We start from the raw sequence: 20,415 nt of genomic DNA, 5'->3' as shown, positions 1-20,415 counted from the left end.
AAAATGGCCACAAATAAGATAAAGAGGCACAAAACAAACACAGAAAAACCTAACTATCGCAAATGACAATAAATGGGCTGCAAAGAATGTCCAGAGAGACAAAATAACATGACCACAAACCCACAGTGATGAGTAGATAACAGCAGGTTTCTGCTCCTGGGCCTGATACAAGGAGGTGGGCCATGTTTAAATATTTACTATGGGAGGAGCCGCCTGAGTGAGCGAGCTACACATTCCTCAAACATTAACCTCAACTGAGCCACAGGGTCGTAAGTAAAAGGACTGAGGAAAACACAAAGGCTGGCAGTTTGCAAAATGATTCAAATTTGATGATGAATGAAAAGCTCAAGGACCTTGAATTTAAATAAACATTTTTAACAGATCCTCAGACATTCATCCTGCTCAACCACTTCACATGTGATTATTATGTTAATTAATGATAATTTTACATCTGAGTTGGTCATGATTTAATGATTGTTCAATTATTATCAGTTACATACTGAGTTTTAGACACATTTCACACCCTGAGGTTCAGCTCACCTGTTCTCCCCTGACTAAAGTCTTGACATTTTGCTGAGTTGGCGTTTTGAAACAAATAACTGGAGGTATATTTTAGCTATAATTTGTACTTATTCACAGTTTTTCTATGCCACTTATTATGAATCAGAACAGATGTGTAAAGATAAAGCATCATCGATGTCCCATATGATTTCTGAAGTGAAAATGTCTCCACACGTGACACAGTTACATGAACTTTCTTTCTAAGTGCAAAATCTTAGTTTCTTTATCAGTGCAGTAAATGTTTACGACCTGCTGCAGGTGTAACGACGACAACGGTGATAATGTGTTTGTGCTGATGAGGCTGTGAGAGCAGAGAACACACAGAGATCGGCTTTGTTTGTTTTTTTTTATTATTAAGATATAAAATGTCAGTTACATTCAAGTATTGAGGTGTTGAGGGCTCATGTGGTTTCATGACAGTGATCGACTGTTTGAAGCAGCTTCACTCATTCACAGCAGGCGACAAACTCCAACGTCCAGAGGAACAAATTAAACTCTGAGAACTGGATCTTTTCTATTCCACTTGTATGAAGAACAAAAAAAAACAAAAAAAACAAACATTGCATTTACATTTCTGCTTTCATTTTTTTCCCTGTATAATTAGATAATGTCACATTTCTCCCAAAAGCAGCAGTTTTCCAGCTTTGACCCAGGAGGACAAACATCTTTCACTCATAACACATAATTTAATGACACGGCCTAAGTTAGTGCAAACAATACAAAATAAATAAATAAAACAGCAACATCTGTTTCACTCCTGGAGCTCCAGCTTCCCGTCCCGGACCCTCCAGCTCCAGCGCTGACAAGTGTCTGGAGCGGGAACGCAGCGGAGCCACAAACCAGACTCTTTGATTTCCTGGTCGAAAGACACAGACTTCCTGTCCAGGGTCTCCAGAGTAAAAGCTTTCCCCGAGATCTGGAGGAGGGACGAGATTTTGAGACTTAAAATAGTCACACTACACATGGACATCTACCTTTATACTGCATGGAGCTTTAAAGAGATAGTTCAACATTTTGGCAAATTGGCCCATTGCCATAATCCCTATAGTCATAGCAGTAGGTTCGTTACCTTTAATTGTCGGTGCAAGCTGTTTTTAGAACGGCGGAGCAGAGCCGTGAGCTGCTCAGAGCTACGCTACGGAGGCTCATGGGATTTCTTGGTTTCCCTCATCAAACTCATCAAATACACAATCCAACAACTCCACAACGCTCTGGTGGACAAGTTGTGACCTGCACATTCACCACGCTATGAGATAATAACACAACGTTACCACACAGAGTTGTTTTAGAGGTAAATGCGGAGACTGCTTGATGAAAAACTGTCCCTGAAGGCAACGCGCATCAGCTGTTTTTCATGAATTTCCCTCTAAAACAACTCTGTCTGGTAACGTTGTGTTATTATCTCATAGCGTGGTGAATGTGCAGGTCACAACTTGTCCACCAGAGCGTTGTGGAGTTGTTGGATTGTGTATTTGATGAGTTTGATGAGGGAAACCAAGAAATCCCATGAGCCTCCGTAGCGTAGCTCTGAGCAGCTCACGGCTCTGCTCTGCCATTCTAAAAATAACTTGCACCGACAATTAAAGGTAATGAACCTACTGCTATGACTATAGGGATTATGGCAATGGGCCAATTTGCCAAATAATTTTGAACTATCCCTTTAATACAAACATCTACCTTTATACTGTATGGAGCTTTATAATTTTTCAAATATTTCAAAATAAAAGCCTTTACCTGATCACTGATTCCTATGGCCACGTGACCGACTTTGACCCTCCGACGTTCACGGATCCTCAGACACTCGCCCTGGACGTTCTCGATCCAGATGTCAACACCTGTTGAGTGTCACAGCCTCGTTAGAGACTAAACTAAAAAATGTCTCAGTGACAAGATTCCTCCTCCTCCATGACGCCGGTCCGGTCTCACCTTCGAAGCAGTGCGAGGACGGCTGATTGGCCGAGACCGTCCACTCCAGGTGTCCGTCTCCCTGACTGTTGCAGGAGGAAAAGACTCCGGAGCTCAGGTCGTCAGACGAATGGTCCGAGTCCTGCGTGGAGGAAAAGAAAAAGATGAAGAGGAATTGATTTTATTTTGATGCACATTTCATTTCATTTCATTTCATTTTTGATTTATTTCATTCATGGTATTCTCACATAGTTGCACATATACATTGTGTACACATTTTCACCATGAACGAAAAGGAGCAGGATGAAGAAAAAACTTATAACATAACATAAACTCAGGGTTCGTACGGTCATGAAAAACCTGGAAAGGTTATGGAAATTGAAAATGCAATTTCTAGGTCCTTGAAAAGTTATTGAAAAATTAAAATAAAATCCTCTGTAAAGTTTTGGAAAAGTCATTGAAATATTGCGTGGATAATATTTAGGATGTGTAAAATAAGCCTATTAAAAAATAAATATAGTGTAACGTGTGATTAAAATTGAAATCCACCTGGAAGTGCAACGTTGTGCCATCGCACATTTCTCCGACTTCCTATTTCTCCGACGACCACACATTTCTATATTTTTGCGTCCATTAGTCCGACCTCCCATTTCCTCGATTTACTGTAAGTATGCCCGGTGTTCCGACTCCCAACTAATCCGGCCCAGAAGCAGGGTAGGAGTCTACATATTGACTGACTGAGATATCAACTTAATCTTCTGTATTTTGACGACGCCACAGTCTAGTTAAAAGTGCGTAGAGGGTCCGGCTCCTGTTCTTGCATTTTTCATGACCAGACTCAGGGGCAGAGGGGACCGTGCGTTTTCTGTTGCTGGCCCCAAACTTTGGAACTCCCTCCCCCCTCACGTGAAACAAGCCCCTAGCCTAGCTGTTTTTAAAACACGTCTTAAAACGCACTTTTACTCCCTGGCTTTTAATACAGTCTGAAATCCTAATATTTGAGCAACTATGGTCTTATTATTTATTGGTTTTGCTGTTTTTATCTGTTGTGCTTTTTTACTGAATGTTGATTTTGTTCACTGTTTTCTGTGTAAAGCACTTTGGTCAACTTGGTTGTTTTTAAATGTGCTCTATAAATAAATTGGATTGGATTGGATTGGATGTTTTAAAACTAATAAACACAAAGTCTCGGCATCCGGAGGAGGCGATGCGTGAACGGGAAGCACACACTCCGACCCCGCTTGTTGCAACTTTAGAAAATATAATCCAGGAAAAAATCGGGGGCGATCGGACCGTATAAGTTTCGCTTTGACCGCGCACTGCTGTCATGCATGCGCGCTTCTCAGTGGGAACGGAACGATCGTCCGACGGGGGGGGGGGGGTTGGTCTTGAAAATTAATTGGAGGGTTATGGAAAAGTCATTGAAAAGTTATGGAAAACCACTGCTAAAAAAGTGTACGAACCCTGAAAAAACTTCTGTCATTTGTTTGTGTGTGTGATGTTCACACCTTCTCCGAGGCGTCGATCTGCGATGTGTCGGAGCAGCTGAAGCAGGAGGGGGGGTCGTCTCGAGGTTCAGGGGACGGCGTCTGCATCACGGTGCCTATGGCTACTTCTGATGAGAGAGAGACAACATGTTAGTTAGTTATGAGTTTCACAGAACAGGAAACTACAGAGTCAGAAAAGACAAACTCAAAAGTATGACACAGCAAATTTAAAAGAAACAGAAACCAGGACCAGGGCTGACAGTTAAGTAGAATAAACGAGGGAACTTCCTGCTCACAACAGGATTCATCTAAACACGTCTTCACCTGGAGGAACTTGTTTACTTTCTTCTTCTGTCTTGGGTTCACACAACATTATTACTTTCACTGTGAATGTTTGCAGAGATGTCTAAACAGTCAGATCCACATTATTATCTGGACAAACTCTACAACTTTCTGACATCGAAATCCAAATATTATTCCTTAAAAAATTGACAAAAGTGTCAGAAAAAAAGAAGAAATAAAATAAACTTCCAGTGTGTGATCATCTGAGTGGATCTGCACCAAACTTTAAAGGGACAGTTCAACATTTTTGGCTCCTCTCACCATAATCCCTATATTCTAGCAGTAGGTTCATCACCTTTAATTATCGGTGCATGTTGTTTTGAGATCGGCGGGGCAGAGACGTGAGCTACCTGTCCCTCATCAAACTCATCAAATACACAATCCAACAACTCCACAACGCTCTGGTGGACAAGTTGTGACCTGCACATTCACCACGCTATGAGATAATCATGTAACATTACAAGACACGAAGCAAATATTCGGAACTACTTTGCGCTTTTGAAATCCCTCCGCCCAGCAGCCGTGTCTGAATGTAGTTCCGGCTGAATTTCCCTCTAAAACAACTCTGTCTGGTAACGTTGTGTTATTATCTCATAGCGTGGTGAATGTGCAGGTCACAACTTGTCCACCAGAGCGTTGTGGAGTTGTTGGATTGTGTATTTGATGAGTTTGATGAGGGACAGGGGACCTGTACCGTTCACCTCCATTGTGTTCACTGAGCAGCTCACGTCTCTGCCCCGCCGATCTCAAAACAACATGCACCGATAATTAAAGGTGATGAACCTCACTGCTATGACTATATTGGGATAGGAGAATTTGCCAAAATGTTGAACTCTCCCTTTAACAGCACTCATGACCCACCTTTCCTCCAGGTTTAATGCAAATCAGTTCAGCACCTTTTGTGTAACGCTGCAGCAACAAACCACTGATGCATAAAACACAGGAGCATATTAACGCTGCAGCAAAGTGAATCCAGACTTCTTCTCCTCCGCTCCGTGTGCAGCAGAGAGGAAACGCTCAGTAATCTGTCTGTAATCCAGTCAGAGCTCACTGTTCATTTAATAAAATTAAGCTGCTGCAGTTAATTAAACAGTGATTTCTGAGCCGAGTCATCCTTCTCCTCCTCCTTATTTATCGGAACAGCCTACCTCTCCATGTTAGAGCTGCACAGTCTGTTGAACATTTTAAAACACTCCTAAAACCTTATCTTTTCTCCTTGGCGTTCACTCCCAGCTAAGCAAGTAATCTTGGCTCTCTCTCTTTCTTTCTTTCCCTCTCTCTCTTTTTTATTCTTTCTTTTTAATCTAGATTTGTTTTAAAGTGACTATACTATCCCTTGTGTTGTTTTAATTGTTTGTTGTTTGTTGTAGTGTTTGTGATTAAAGCAGAAGTAAGCGATCCGGTCGTTTTGGCTAATGCTGCGTTCCAGGCAGGCTTTTGAAACCGTAAATTACAGCTTCAAGTCACGACTTATGACTTTGTAGCGTTCCAGGCAACCCACAACTCGTGTTTTTCCGACCTGTTTTACCTGTGAAAGTCACTATAACGGCCACTCGTAACTTCCGACCTGTGAAGTCGTACCAGATCGAACTGATACGACTTCACAGGTCGGAAAAACACGAGTTACGAGTTGCCTTGAACGCACCATAACGTCTTGTCAGCCGATGGAGTTAGCAGCCCCCGCCCTCGTCATGGATCTATTGGTCCTCGTCCCTACGTCACCACATTCACGCGCATCCCTTGGCTGCACACACAGCCCTGCATGCCGTTCTCTCTCCTCATTGGATAAAACTTGTAGGATAAAAGAAAAGTTTTCTCCTCGGCTCAGAGCAGAGCAGAGTGACTGACAGACCCGTGTTTCGTCCAAACACTCTATGTAAGTGATTGCTGTCGGAAGATATAACTATTTAAGACTTGTATTAACACAAAAATTAGGGCTGCCCCCGACCAAAGATTTTGTTGGTCGACCAGTAGTCGTCACTTATGGCGATTAGTCGACTAATCGACCCCCCACCGTGAGGGGGAAAAAAATTTTTAAAAAAAATTATTTTTTTTTTTTTTTGCCCCGCGGTCAGGTTGAGAATTAATTAATTAATGCTCGTGACTCCGGCCGTGTTGGGTCCGAGATTCGGGTCGGGTTTCACCGTTATTACCGGCAGAATGCCCGTTTATCACCAATAAACACAGTAGATGAGGAGGGTAACTGAGCTCAGGATGTGTGACGGGGGTGCGGGGGTGGGGGTCCGCGGCGTGGAGCGGTGCGGGCATAGACATATGTCTATGGGTGCGGGTCTCTGACTGCAGCGGGGACTATCATGTCTCTGCTCCGTGACACTGAGACTGACCGCCGGTGAGCGCTGTGGGACGGGAGCGGGGCTCAGACAGCACCCGCTAATGGTGACAGCGGTGATACGAGAGAGACTGCCGTGCCGTGTAAAAAAAAAAAAATAAATAAATAAATAAAAGTGTCACTTCACGACTTCCTGTATCTGGCCCTTCAAAATAAAAGCCCCACAGCCTTTCATATACAGTTCAGTCATTGATGTTGGCTTAATTTTGACAAGACACGGCTCCAAATGTTGTTTTTTTTTTCCTGCGACCAATCGACCAATGAAATTTTGGTCGGCTAATGATTTTTTGGTCGACCAGTGCTTGGTCGACTATTTGGGGGCAGCCCTAACAAAAATATCGCTTACTTCTGCTTTAACTTTGTTGTGCTTTTGCAATTGTACAGCACTTTGGTCAACCGAGGTTGTTTTAAATGTGCTTCATAAATAAATTGTGACTTGACTTGACTTGACTCACCGTCTCGGAGATATTCCAGCTCCGGCTCCGACCCCCAGGGGCTGTGGTCGGTCTGTCGGCCTCTCTGCAGCAGAGGGAAGAGTCCTCTGAGGGTGTGGAGGTGTCCTGTGGACATGGAGGAGTCCCACTCTTCCTCCTCTTCCTCCTCCTCCTCCTCCTCCTCCTCCTCCTCTTCCTCCTGTCCTTCCTCCTCCTCCTCCTCCTCCTCCCAGTCGCCCTCGTAGTCCTGGTCGCTCTTCGGCCACGCCCGCTGGCTCAGCTCCTCCTCCCCCATGTAGATGTCCACCTCCGAGTCCGAGCCGGTCTCCCAGTCCTTCTCGTCCCGCAGAGACTTCGGCTGAGAGTCCCAGTCGCCGCTGAACGAGTCCGTGTCCGCCTCGGAGTCTCCTCCGTCCTCGCAGGCCACCGCCGTCGTCCTCCAGGGGCTCACCCAGTGCATTGTGGGAGGAGGAGCTGGCGGTTTGTTGGGACGGTGGGACGACGAGGCGTCTTCGGTTCGGGTCTTGCCAACGCGATGCAGAGTCTCCCAGGCGGTTCTGACGGACCGGGACCTCAGACCCCCGACTGTGGAGACAAAACGTCGGCTGTTCGTCACCATTTAATGTTAACCTATCTATGTTTTGTGGGTGGGTTTGTCCTTGGTCCTTTTCAAGGTTATAGGAAACTTATGTTTAAATTGAACTTTAAAACATGATTAAAATCTAAAAATTGTTAAAATCTAAAATCTCTAAACATGATTAAAAGGTAAAAAATTTGAAATTTATAAATGTAAAACAATAACCTTGTATTCAAAATTTGCCATCCTAATACTAAGAGGCGCCTCTAATTTACTAGATCTTTATGACGGCCATTTGGCCTGATGGGCTGAGATCTAATGTAAATTATGATGGAGATCTATGTATGTTGATAGATTATTTGTGTATATATATATATTCTATGTCTTTTCTACTTCAACACAAGGTGTGTTCTGATTTATGTATTTCCCTTAACCATGTGACTCATCATGTGACCCTCAGGGGAAGGTTTAAAAATGGGGCGTCTTATACAAATGAGTTAGTCTGAAGAAGAGCAGTGCGCTCGAAACGTTACTGTCTTTTTATTTTTGATGTGCTAATAAATCTGCACGTAAGGGAGCTGAAGTGTGTCTCCTCTTTTCTCTTTTTTGTCCACGTTTATGTTTGAGGCCAGCACCTTTGTTTAAACTGGATGTGCGCAACCTTATTTACTCTCTGTTCGTCACCAGAGCAGCAGCACTGAAGTAGGGACGTCACGATTAGTTGTTTTCACAATTAATCGTGGTATTAAACGCCACAATTAATTAATCGTAAAGGTTCCTAAACACCGCCACGTCCCCAAAAAGATTATGTCGGAACCGTATCGGCAGATGTGCAGCCAAAATAAAGGTAAATGCGCAGATACTGGTCCATTTAACTAACGTAACATTGAATTGGTAGGAATTTAAATGTTAGCGTGTCATTTGTATTTAAAAAAAGCAACAAAATAAAACAAAAAACAACTAAAATAAACGTAAACATTTGATATAGATGACAATTTATGACCTGAATATTTCAATCGCTTCCCCTGGAGGATTAATAATTCGTCATATATTAAAGCAGAAGTGAGTGATCCGGTCGTTTTCGCTAATGCTGCGTTCCAGGCAGGCTTTTGAAACCGTAAATTACAGCTTCAAGTCACAACTTACGACTTTGTAGCGTTCCAGGCAACCCACTCGTGTTTTTCCGACCTGTTTTACCGGTGAAAGTCACTATAACGGCCACTCGTAACTTCTGACCGGTGAACTCGTACCAGATCGAACTGGTACCACTTCACGGTCGGAAAAATACGAGTTTCCTTGAACGCACCATAACAGTCCTCGTCGCTACGTCACCACATTCACGGCGTTCCTTGGCTGCACACACAGCCCTGCATGCTGTTCTCTCTCCTCATTGGATAAAAACTGTAGGATACGATAAATGTTTTCTCTTCGGCTCAGAGCAGAGCAGAGGGACTGAGAGACCCGTGTTTCAGTCCAAACACTCTATGTAAGTGATTGCTGTCGGAAGATATAACTATTTAAGACTTATATTAACACAAATATATCACTCACTTCTGCTTTAATAGATACTAAACAATGAATAATGTAATTATATTTTGACTATATTTGATTTTACACATTCATAGTGTTGTGAAATTAATTAATGCATAATGATCGTGATAATCGTAATTCCGTGATTATTTCTTTGACAATAACCGTACCAAGAAAATGTGTAATCGTGACATCCCTACACTGAAGCTTTTCCAGCACAAACACACTCAGTTTCCCGTCACCACCGACCTGCTCTCAGGGCCTTGGTGGTTTTCCTCCGCAGCTCCCTGGCCGACGCACGGCGGTCCGGGTCCTTCTGCAGCCCGAACCTGAACACCTCGGCCGTGAAGTTGTTACAGGTGGACGGCACCTCCCACAGAGGAGGGGGCTCGTTCACAATCTGACAAACCAGACGAAGCAATGGTGAGAATGTCTCAGAGCTTAAAAACTTAAAGGGCAATTCCAGGCAAATTCAACCTAAGGCTCTAGTTTCTAATATTTTAGGTCTAACAGAATGAATCTGAAGATTTTCTGTTCTGCAGTAGTTGTGTCTGTCCCTGCATCGCCACAGCAGCGTATGATGGGAGCGGACGGATCTTAGGCTGTTTAGGCTGTTTACATCCCACAAAACCGCCTGTGAATATTCTCATTTGTCCAGGTCATAGTTATCTCAAAGAAATTTAAATCGAAAGCAACTGGACTTGGTTATTTGTCTAGGAAGACAGGCCTGGTCAGATGCGAACATGAACTGATGAAGCCTCTTGGATGAGAGGTGAAACGTCTTCCTAGACAAATAACCAAGTCCAGTTGCTTTCGATTTAAATTTCTTTGAGAAAATCCCATAAAACTACAATTTTTTTCAGCAAACAACGTCAGATGTCTTCAAACATTCACCACCGAGGGGTTTGTTCACTTCAAGGAAGACGACACGTTTGTAAACGGAGCTGTAATACGAAGTCTAGTGAGAGTCAAGTTGACGGCTCAGTTTGTTTACAGGTCGTCTGAAGCCTCGTCCACACGAAAACGGAGCTTCACCCAAAACAATCTTTTTCTTGTTCATTTTGAAAGAAATCTCCGTAAACACGTTATAATTTCCAGAAATATCTGCGTACACACGGATCCACTAAAAACGACTGAAAACGCTGTTGTAGTACATACTCCAGGCCTGTGTGTGTCGCTGTAACGCTGCCACATAAACACCACAAACAGAGAAGAAGACAGAAAGTTTCCCCGCGGTATTCACACTCCAAACATTATAAGTGGATTAGATGTTGACTGGGAGTTGTGTCAGTGCAGATATAACGATTGATGATGATTTAACGGATGCGTTTCAGCCACAGTGTCCGAAGACCGGACAGTAGTCGGACGTTGTTGTTGTTACTGTACGACGTCCATAGACTGTAGTGTCTAGCGGTTTGGCTCAGGTTACAGGTGAGAGCAATGGGGGGTATGATCCCCCAACCCCCTCACCAAAGATATTCAATAAATGGAAAGATACTCCATGAGAGGCTGCTCCAATGATAGAAACGGTTACACTTCCTGTCTCTCTAAATGGGCGTGGTCGACCATCACCCCACCTCGTTCTGTGAGTGTGTGTGGATTTATACAATTTGTAGGTAGATGAAAGTGAGATATTTATATTTTCTTATGATAACATTAAATATTTACACTACTAACAGTCATATTGAGCATGACAAAAATAATTTAAATCATTTTCACGGGAGTTCGCGGCCATTTGTTTGACGTTGCCTAGGAGATCTGTGCCAAATCTGGCGAGAGTGTGTCGTAGAGACAGAGACAGAGACAGGTCTTAAACAAAGTGGATTTTCTCCTGATGTGTCCATCTGAAAATTGCCATTTTCATGTCAAACTGTTCAGAAGAGATGTGGCTTGTGAAAAATGAGTCCAAAATTTACTTCAGTGACTGTGGGGAGAAAGACTCGACCATAATCGGTGTTCACGTTCAATTGTCCCATTGGAGTCAATACACTCTGTGCTGCCTCTGGTCTCTCTAAAGGGGCGTGGCCGTGCAGAAGCCCACGTGACATCATACAGGAAGCTGACTCGTCATAGAAGGTCTTGGTTTATAAACCGTCTTCGGTTTCACTAAAGATCCATTTTGGGCGTCCAGACAAAAACACTGGGGCGGTGTTTTAAGATTTTCCCACTCTGGGACCCGTTTTATACCGTTTTCACCCCCCGAAAACGCAGCTTCCATCTGGACGAAACGGAGGAATATCAACTTGGAAGCACAACGTCCTCGTAGCAGTGTAAGAGTAAACCTGGCTGTTGTTTATTCTACCTGTAAACATAGTGAGATCGTCAACTTGACTCTCACTAGACTTCGTATTACAGCTCCGTGTACATACAACATGTCGTCTTCCTTCCTTCCGTTATCTGTGAAAAAAAAAAGTGGTTTTGCCCCAGGTTGAATTTACCTGGAATAGCCCTTTAATAAAGATAAAGGTTTTTCTCTTTTCTTTTACCTGCAGACACAGAGGATGGGAGTAGAAGCGGATCCACGGGTGGCAGCCGTTCAGCATGTGCAGCATCATGCAGCAGCTGCTCCACACGTCGGCCTTCACGCTGAGCCGGTCGCCCCGGGCAACCTCCGGCGCCATGTGGGTCTCTGTGCCGGGGAAGGCCGCTCCTGCACGGACACAGAGACGCTTTAACATCCTCCTCTGCCTCTGTCTCATCACACAGATCACACCTGTTCATCTGAGCAGCGGCTACAGTTTCTATCAACCTCCCATGTTTATCACTTAGGCTACAGTAAAACAAGTCAAATTGTATGTGTAAATATGTAAATGAGGCAATATCTAATGAAATTTGCACTAATTTGCATAGGCTACATTTCCAGAACAGAAATCTGAACAATGGATGTACTTAGTAAGTGAAATTCTTGTTTTATTTTGTTGACATATTAGAGACAAAAGTTTTTACAGAGGGGGTTTTGGATATCTCTTTTTATCACTCTGTAAATGAGAAAATACTCAAATGTCGCCATATTTTAGGAATAAAATGTTGCATAAAAATCAGGCTGTGAATGATATATCAACAAACCCCTCTGTAAAAACGTTCAGGATATAGTAAGGGATCAAACTGAAAGGTTTGGTGTCTGTAAGTGCTGCTGAAGTGGAGATTTCTAGCTCAGAGTCTGAGGAAAAACTCATTTTGAGAAAACGGTCTTTAAAGACTTGTACTGTAAAATTCAATAGATTGTTATTGTCAATCGTACTTGTATGATTTATGGAGGAAATGACCATTTCTGGAGCCTACATCACTGTGCAAGAGAGAGAGCTTTACAATGATACCTGACATGACATGGGTCAGACTAACTTTTGGTGAATTTAGGAGACAAAAGAGACAAAATGAAGTAAAATAAAAACCTTAAAGTGGATTTTCTACCATTTCTTTCTACTATTGTGAAAGAAGACATGTTAAGGAGGCAAAATAGCCAAAAATCTAAATTTTTGACTTATCAGTGCATGAAAAAACAGTGTTTTAGCCTGCAGTGTCTCGCCTTAACTCTCTGTCATCATAATGAACTTGCCTGCACCACTAACGGATGAACCTATGAAGCGTGACTGACCCTTTCTGTTCGTTTAAAGTGAATCTGTGAAACCGTGCGACCTTTGGCCCCGTGGCTGATGGCGCTCGGTGTGACGGAGCAGAGTCCACTCACCCCCGAAGGCCTTGGTGCTCCGCCCGCTGTCATCCAGAGACTCTGAGAGACCAAAGTCACAGAGGAATGTGTCTCTGCAGTCTGCAGACAGCAGCACATTGTCAACTGGAATAAAATCAACACACAGGATTGAGAGAGACAGCTTGTTTTCATTTGGAGCTCATTATGAAACAGTGGGGCCAAGGAGGCAGGAGCTGACGGCCGGCCGCGACCACATGGGAACAAAACCTCGTCCTCTTTGTGGCCGCGGCTCCTCCACAGCTGTCTCCAGGTAAAAAAAGACAAAAAAAAACACCAAAAATAAAGCACACACACACACACACACACACGTTTTCCCCAGCTCCGTGTGGAGATGTGATGGGATGCGACTGCTTGATTTGGTGGTTGAGTGAACCTGCTCGCTGAGCACAATGGAGGGGCCTAATTTGAGCGAGCCCCCTCCCCTGCCTCTCAATCCTCTCACAGGGGATTACCGAGGGTTTAGGCTGAGGTGTCAGTTTGGGATTAGGTCCCGTCACCGCGGACGCTCGCTGACAGTCGGACCAGCAGCTACAGGCTTTACTGGGCTGCCTCCCTCTGTGTGAGCTGATAATATCAGACCTACTGTCCAACACACACACAGCATGTACTGTAGCCTGCTGCATCTGCTTCTGTCTATATTATATATACAGTATTGTAGATATAATATAGACAAATAATTTCAAATATTAACATAAATGCACCCTAAAGCCTGTCAGTATGTTATATTGACATCTATGTTCAATACAAACAGTATAAGCCTCGAAGTGTCAGACCCAAAATGGGAAAATAAACGTTTTTAAAAAGAAAAAATTAAGAAAACATGCATTTTTTACATACATGTTGTTTTCATTAACTTACATATGAACTGAATATACTGTATATAATGTTATATGGTCATAACATATTATAACATAAAAATTCATTAATTTTTGTAAATATCCTAATAATTAAAACATTTACAGATATTAGTACCTTATAACATATTGTAAAAAAGACCCATATATATATGTTGTATGGGTATACAAACTTATGTCGTTGTTTAACCAGAGGATGTACTGTATATGTGTGATAATGTAATGTAATATAGTAATATAGTGTCTAACAATATTAGTTGTATTTATCCATTATTGGCAGGTTAATATAAACCAGAATTGTAAAAGTATTAATGTCTAGTAAGTAAAAGTAAAAATATGACGAAATAAAAACATGATATTAGAGGTAAAATGTTACATTATTGACTCACTTATTGAGCTGTCTACATCTGAATAGCAACTTAACCCGACTCTGTTTGAGGTGCAGATCATTTTAATAACTGTATATAATAATGAATTTTATAAATCGCATTGTATGTCAATGTAAGTTGTAGCCTGCAAAGTAAATGTAGACTGTCGGATGTTGGATAATGTTGGAGAAAGTATTCGGATACTTTATTTAAAGGGATAGTTCAACATTTTGGCAAATTGGCCCATTGCCATAATCCCTATAGTCATAGCAGTAGGTTCGTTACCTTTAATTGTCGGTGCAAGCTATTTTTAGAACGGCGGAGCAGAGCTGTGAGCTGCTCAGAGCTACGCTACGGAGGCTCATGGGATTTCTTGGTTTCCCTCATCAAACTCATCAAATACACAATCAAACAACTCCACAACGCTCTGGTGGACAAGTTGTGACCTGCACATTCACCACGCTATGAGATAATAACACAACGTTACCAGACAGAGTTGTTTTAGAGGGAAATTCATGCAAAACCGCTGATGCGCGTTGCCTTCAGGCACAGTTTTTCAGCAAACAGTCTCTGCATTTACTTCTAAAACAACTCTGTGTGGTAGCTGTAGCTTGCACCGACAATTAAAGGTAACGAACCTACTGCTATGACTATAGGGATTATGGCAATGGGCCAATTTGCCAAAATATTTAACTATCCCTTTAAATAAAAGCCACACTACTTTAATAAGATGATATTCCTCACAAGTTAAAGTCCTGCATTAGAAATAGACAAATAAGATGAGGATGCTAGAACAGGAGCATGAACGCACCTTTGACGTCCAGGTGAAGGACCTTCCTGTGGTGCAGGTGCTCCAGCGCCCCCAGTGTCTGGTGCAGGTAGTGCAGGGCCAGATCCTCCGGGAGCGAGTTCATCTCTTTGAGCAGCTGAGACAAACACGCTGAGGAGGAGGAAGTTGGAACGACGTCACACTTCACTTCATCATCTACACAGCTGCAACGTGACGTCTCAGTCTCTTATTGTGAAAGTTCTCCGGTTTCCTACCTGGCTTCAGGTCCATGAAGAGCACGACGCTCGGCCCCTCCCTCACCGCCCCGAACAGCTGCACCACCCGGGGGGAGTCCAGGCAGCTCCACGTCTTCACCTCCTCGCTGCTGAAGTGACTCAGCGGAATCTGAGGCACAATAACTTTCAGCTTAGTCATCGTTTCACTGGGTTAAGAGCAGGACGCTGACTCACTCTCCGTCTCTCTCATTGCAAAAACTCAAGATCTTTCCAAGAATATTTGTCTTCTTTCTTGTCAAAATGTCTCATTTCTAGTCAAAACTAAACCCTTTCCACTTAAAATAAGACTCATCACCTAAAAATGAACTTGTTTTTAGATCATTTTCACTTGTTTCAAACAAAATATTCACTTGAAATAAGTAGAAAAATCTGCCAGTGAAAGCAGGTTTGTTAATAAGAAAGAAAAACTTGCTCCACTATCAAATTTTTCTACTTATTTCAAGTGAAAATAGACTTGAAAGAAGTAAAAAGCTTCTAGAAAGAAGCTACTTTTTAATGTGATGTTTCTTATTTTAAGTATAATGAGATTTGTTTTGACTAGAAATAACATTTTGACTAGAAATAAGACAAATATTCTTGGAAAGATTTTGAGTTTTTGCAGTGCTGTTTCTTGGCCTCTTACCCTCTTGGCGGCGCATTCGAATCCCGTCCTCTTGTCACGGACACTGAACACATCGCCGTAGGAGCCGTTCTGGATGTGGTGCAGGACACTGTACTCCTCCCCCTCCCTGTACCGAGAGCGGCGAGGCTGCAGGCGCTGGAGGGCCAGAGGTCAAAAGGTCAACAACACGGACGAGAAACAGGAAAACCAGAGAGACGTCAGCTCTAATCGCCTTCAGATTGTTTTCACAGGAAAAACACAAATGTATTGATAAGAAACTGACGATAACGCTGATTAATCTGCAAATTCTTGACGCCCCAACTCCCCAGAAACCAAGAATGTGCAGTTCACTATCACATATCCATTCGTATCATCCTGTTTTTTTTTTTGTTGTTTTATCTAGTTTTTGTCTCGTTATGTCGGTTTTTTGTTTTTAATCTTGTGTGTCAAGTGTCGACAATGCCAAAAAAAAACTGCTCAGGCCTCATATCCAACACAGGAATGAGATTTGGACATTTGAGAAGCTGGAAAATGCAAATATTTGGTAAACCTTTAATTTACAGGCTGTTAATTACATGAATAGCATGATTAATGCCAAGAAATAGCCAAGAAATAACAATTTATTGCATTATAATGTCTAGAAATAGCCTAAAAATAACGATCAATTTCATAATAATGTCATGTTTTTAATAAGGGAAAAGATTACACATGCTTTTCATGCTTTTAATTCTTTGGGAAAGGCCAGAATTTTTTTCCACCAAGTCGTTGCAATTGCCATTTCCTATCGATTATTTCTGGGCAACTTCTACGCAATCAATCATTATTTCTTGGCTATTTCGTGACATTATTACGTAATTAGCAGCCTGTAAATTAAAGGGTGACCAAAAACACCTGCTCAGGCCTCATGTTCAACACAGACAGGATTTAGATTTGGACATTTGAGAAGCTGGAAACTGCAAATATTTAAAGGGATAGTTCAACATGTTGGCAGATTGGCCCATTGCCATAATCCCTATAGTCATAGCAGTAGGTTTGTTACCTTTAATTGTCAGTGTAAGCTGACGTCACGAGGCAGAGTTGTTTTAGAGGTAAATTCATGCAAAACCGCTGATGCGCGTTGCCTTCAGGGACAGTTTTTCATCAAGCAGTCTCTGCATTTCCCTCTAAAACAACTCTGTGTGGTAACGTTGTGTTATTATCTCATAGCGTGGTGAATGTGCAGGTCACAACTTGTCCACCAGAGCGTTGTGGAGTTGTTGGATTGTGTATTTGACGAGTTTGATGAGGGAAACCAAGAAATCCCATAATGAGCCTCCGTAGCGTAGCTCTGAGCAGCTCACGGCTCTGCTCCGCCGTTCTAAAAACAGCTTGCACCGACAATTAAAGGTAACGAACCTACTGCTATGACTATAGGGATTATGGCAATGGGCCAATTTGCCAACATGTTGAACTATCCCTTTAATCTATTGTATTCTATTGTATTACAATGTTAACTTTGTGCTCTTACAGGGTGAAAGACGAGTCCTTCGTTGACGTGGCCGTGGTTGTTGTGCCTCTGGTCGTTGAGCGTCTGTCTGATCAGGTCTCTGAAGAACGGAGGAACCAGCAGCTTCAGCGTCTGCGTCACTTTCCCTCTCAGCTCCTCCAGCTGAGGCGGTGGTGCTGAGGTGAAGCCGGACACACGACATGACATGAGGTCAAAGGTCAGACCTGATCTCCTCCTCCTCCTCCGGGCCTCGTCGTTGCTGTCACAGCACGACGAGTCCGAGTCGCTTTCATCATGAGTGCAGATGGACCCAGAGTCCTGGTCCAGGCCCGATCCGCAGTCCGAGTCCGAGTCCTCGGAGCTGCTGGCCGTGTCCTCCTCCTCCGTTGCTCTGTGTTGGTCCCCGGACAGAGATGCACAGCTGCCGTCTCCATGACAACAGGAGGCTGAGTCCGTGAACTGAGGAGGAGGCGGGATGATGTCCGTGGACCGCAGCCAGTCGATCTCCTGCACCCACAGGCCGCGGATGATCGGCGGCTGCTCTTCTCCGTCCTCCTCTTTCTGGCTCCTCCCCCTCCTCCTCCTCCTCCGCCGCTGCTGCTGCTTCCTGTGCAGGTGGTCGTGCAGCGGTGGCGGCAACGGCCCCAGGTTCAAACCCTCGTCCTCGCTGTCGCTCAGGAAGACAGATCCCTCACAGAGAGACCTGAGGGCGAGAGGAGGAGCAATGGCGTCAGTCAGGAGGTCCCTGAACACACCACCACCACCACCACTCACTGAGCACCTTTCTGCTGCTCACAGTTTCTCTGAGCTGCTAAAATAAAAACACGTCTACAGAGTCGGTGACACCATCGACTCTTTTCACCTGTTAGACACTCGCCTCAGATCTGATTTCACCTTTCTGCAAAAGTCTAAACACATTTTCACTCGTGATGCATCGTGGCTGCAGAAGGTGTCACTGAGGTGTTTCAGCAGGAGTCGGACAATTTGTGGAAAGTTTTTTGACAGCTGAGTTTTTACAGTTTTAACAAAAGCAGCAAAGGTTTAGAGAGGAGTGTTTGTATTAGTGGTTTATTTGGGTCACATAATATTTGTCTGGCAGACTATATTCAATCTAATTTATGAGTCCATAATTAGGAGCAGGCTGAAGCTGCTTGTACATGCCGAGTCCGACCCTTCAATCCTTAACTATATGGTGCCAAACAAAACAAACAAAACATAGATATCATAGTAACCCCATAATCCATCAACCTTTAAAAAATAATGATAATAATAATAATAAAAATAATTTAAAAAAAGGCATACGGGTGTGAGCTGCACGTTGTGACGTACCTGTGTTTTCGGAGCAGAGGAGACCGAGAGAAGAGACACTCTGTGCAGGTGGGACTGAACTCCTGGAAGTCTTCTCCTGGGACACAGACATGAGGACAGTTAGACAAATACATAGACAGTGTCAAAATGTCTGTTAATGTCAACAGTTCAGTAAGTGGGGTGACACTTTATAATAAGCCTACACACTATTAAGCATTAGTTAAGCATGAAATACTGAATTCATCATGAATACTCATTAGTATGTAGTTTATAAACACAGTTAAAATGTTTTACTCATCATTGATAAGCACTAACTGTGTTTATAAACTACATACTAATGCAGTATCCATACGTTATACATGAAGAATCCAGTATTTATTCATGCTTAACTAATGCTTAATAGTGTGTACTTATTATAAAGTGTTACCACAAGTAGAAGATGAAATAATCTCCAAAAGGCATAAAGTTAAACATGAAACTCTCTTTTTTTTTCAATATTTTAAGCAATATCAGTGTATTATTTTTGTTTTTCTACAGTTTTAGCTCTCAGATAACTTTGACCAAGGAGATATTTACTATTTACACCCTGTGATAGTTTTCAAGGGGGGGGGGGGGGGGGGGGGGGGGGGGTACTAGGTACTAACTATGCTGCAGGCCCTTTTCCTTTTCTGTCATTTTGAAAATGGAAAAGAAGAAATTGAAGATTTTGACCAGGGGTGCCCACAGGGACTACAGATGCAAATTAGCTTAAAGCTATAATCTGGTATAGTGCATCAAATGGCAACATTTATGTTTTAACTGTACATTGTCCCTTTTAAATAAATTAAAATTGAATTGAATTGGACTGCCCAAACTTTTGCATGACACTATATGTATGATGAGTCTGTCTATTCTTAATTATTCATTTAACTTAACAAAACTTTTGCTGTCTTTTTAGAATTTTAGAATTATTGTCTTGTTTTAAACATGTCTCCCTTTTTTATCTTTGCATACAACATGACAAGGAGAACGGCTTCTCGCTCTCATGTTAAACAAATGGTTTCTGTGACAAATAAAACTGAATTGAATTGAATTGAGTTTAGAGGAAACAGAAACAGAAACAGAAACAGAAACACCATGCACCCCATGACAATGACATTGCATGACAATGAGTGTAGAGGAAACAGAAACAGAAACAGAAACACCTCCCCCTCCTCCCCCCTCCCAGTCTTACTCTCGGCCTGGGCCACTATGGACACACAGGGGTTCTCCTCGCGGCCCTCGGGGCCCTCGGGGGCCAGCTGCTTGGCGGTGCCGTGCTGCATCACGCGGCTCAGGTGGGGGCCGATGACCTGGACCAGAGAGTCCTGCTCCTCCTCTCGGCCCCGGTCGTCCTCCTCTTTACCCAGGAACGAGAGCTCGGAGCCTCCGGTGACGATGATGAACGGCGTGTTGGAGTTAAACATCCGGGGAATGGCCATGACTGTGTCACACAGCAGTAAATACACACTGTGGAGTAAAGGTGAAGTATTTTTGTTAATATTATAAACAACAAAATCCAAAAGTAATGCACAATGAGAAAATATATGTTTAAAAGTATCAGAAATCATTAAGAAAAACATATAAAACTTTACATTCCTGTTGTTTTCATTAACTTCCATATGCAAATAAGATATGCATGCTGTTAAAATCCATGGTCACAACATATTAAGATATAAAAAACATTATATATGTGTTGTAATGTGCGTGTATAGCCTATATATACAGTATATATTGCAGAAATACAGATCTTACTAGGTATTTCATATATGATTAACTCATATTCTCATATTAAGAATATATGTAATAGTGTTATGTGA

General features: G+C 42.8%; 1 protein-coding gene across 1 annotated transcript; it reads right to left on the bottom strand.

The window, feature by feature from the left end:
- Window positions 1–936: 936 nt before the first annotated feature.
- map3k14b (mitogen-activated protein kinase kinase kinase 14b) lies at window positions 937–20,037 on the bottom strand (the record flags this gene model as incomplete). Its single annotated transcript, XM_083994822.1, has 15 exons — window positions 937–1,477; window positions 2,296–2,396; window positions 2,488–2,608; window positions 3,975–4,081; window positions 7,101–7,664; window positions 9,436–9,586; window positions 11,673–11,836; window positions 12,875–12,979; window positions 14,929–15,057; window positions 15,162–15,291; window positions 15,805–15,939; window positions 17,291–17,690; window positions 17,862–17,972; window positions 18,599–18,674; window positions 19,791–20,037. 15 exons carry the CDS (start codon window positions 20,035–20,037, stop codon window positions 1,313–1,315), a joined length of 2,706 nt encoding a protein of 901 aa, XP_083850948.1. The 3' UTR covers window positions 937–1,312.
- Between the last annotated feature and the right edge of the window lie 378 nt (window positions 20,038–20,415).

The sequence above is a fragment of the Trachurus trachurus genome (genome assembly GCF_905171665.1).
Source record: "Trachurus trachurus genome assembly, chromosome: 19".
NCBI lineage: Eukaryota > Metazoa > Chordata > Actinopteri > Carangiformes > Carangidae > Trachurus > Trachurus trachurus.
The sequence above is the reverse complement of the archived record's forward strand: the minus strand, read 5'-3'. Positions and strand labels throughout refer to the sequence as shown.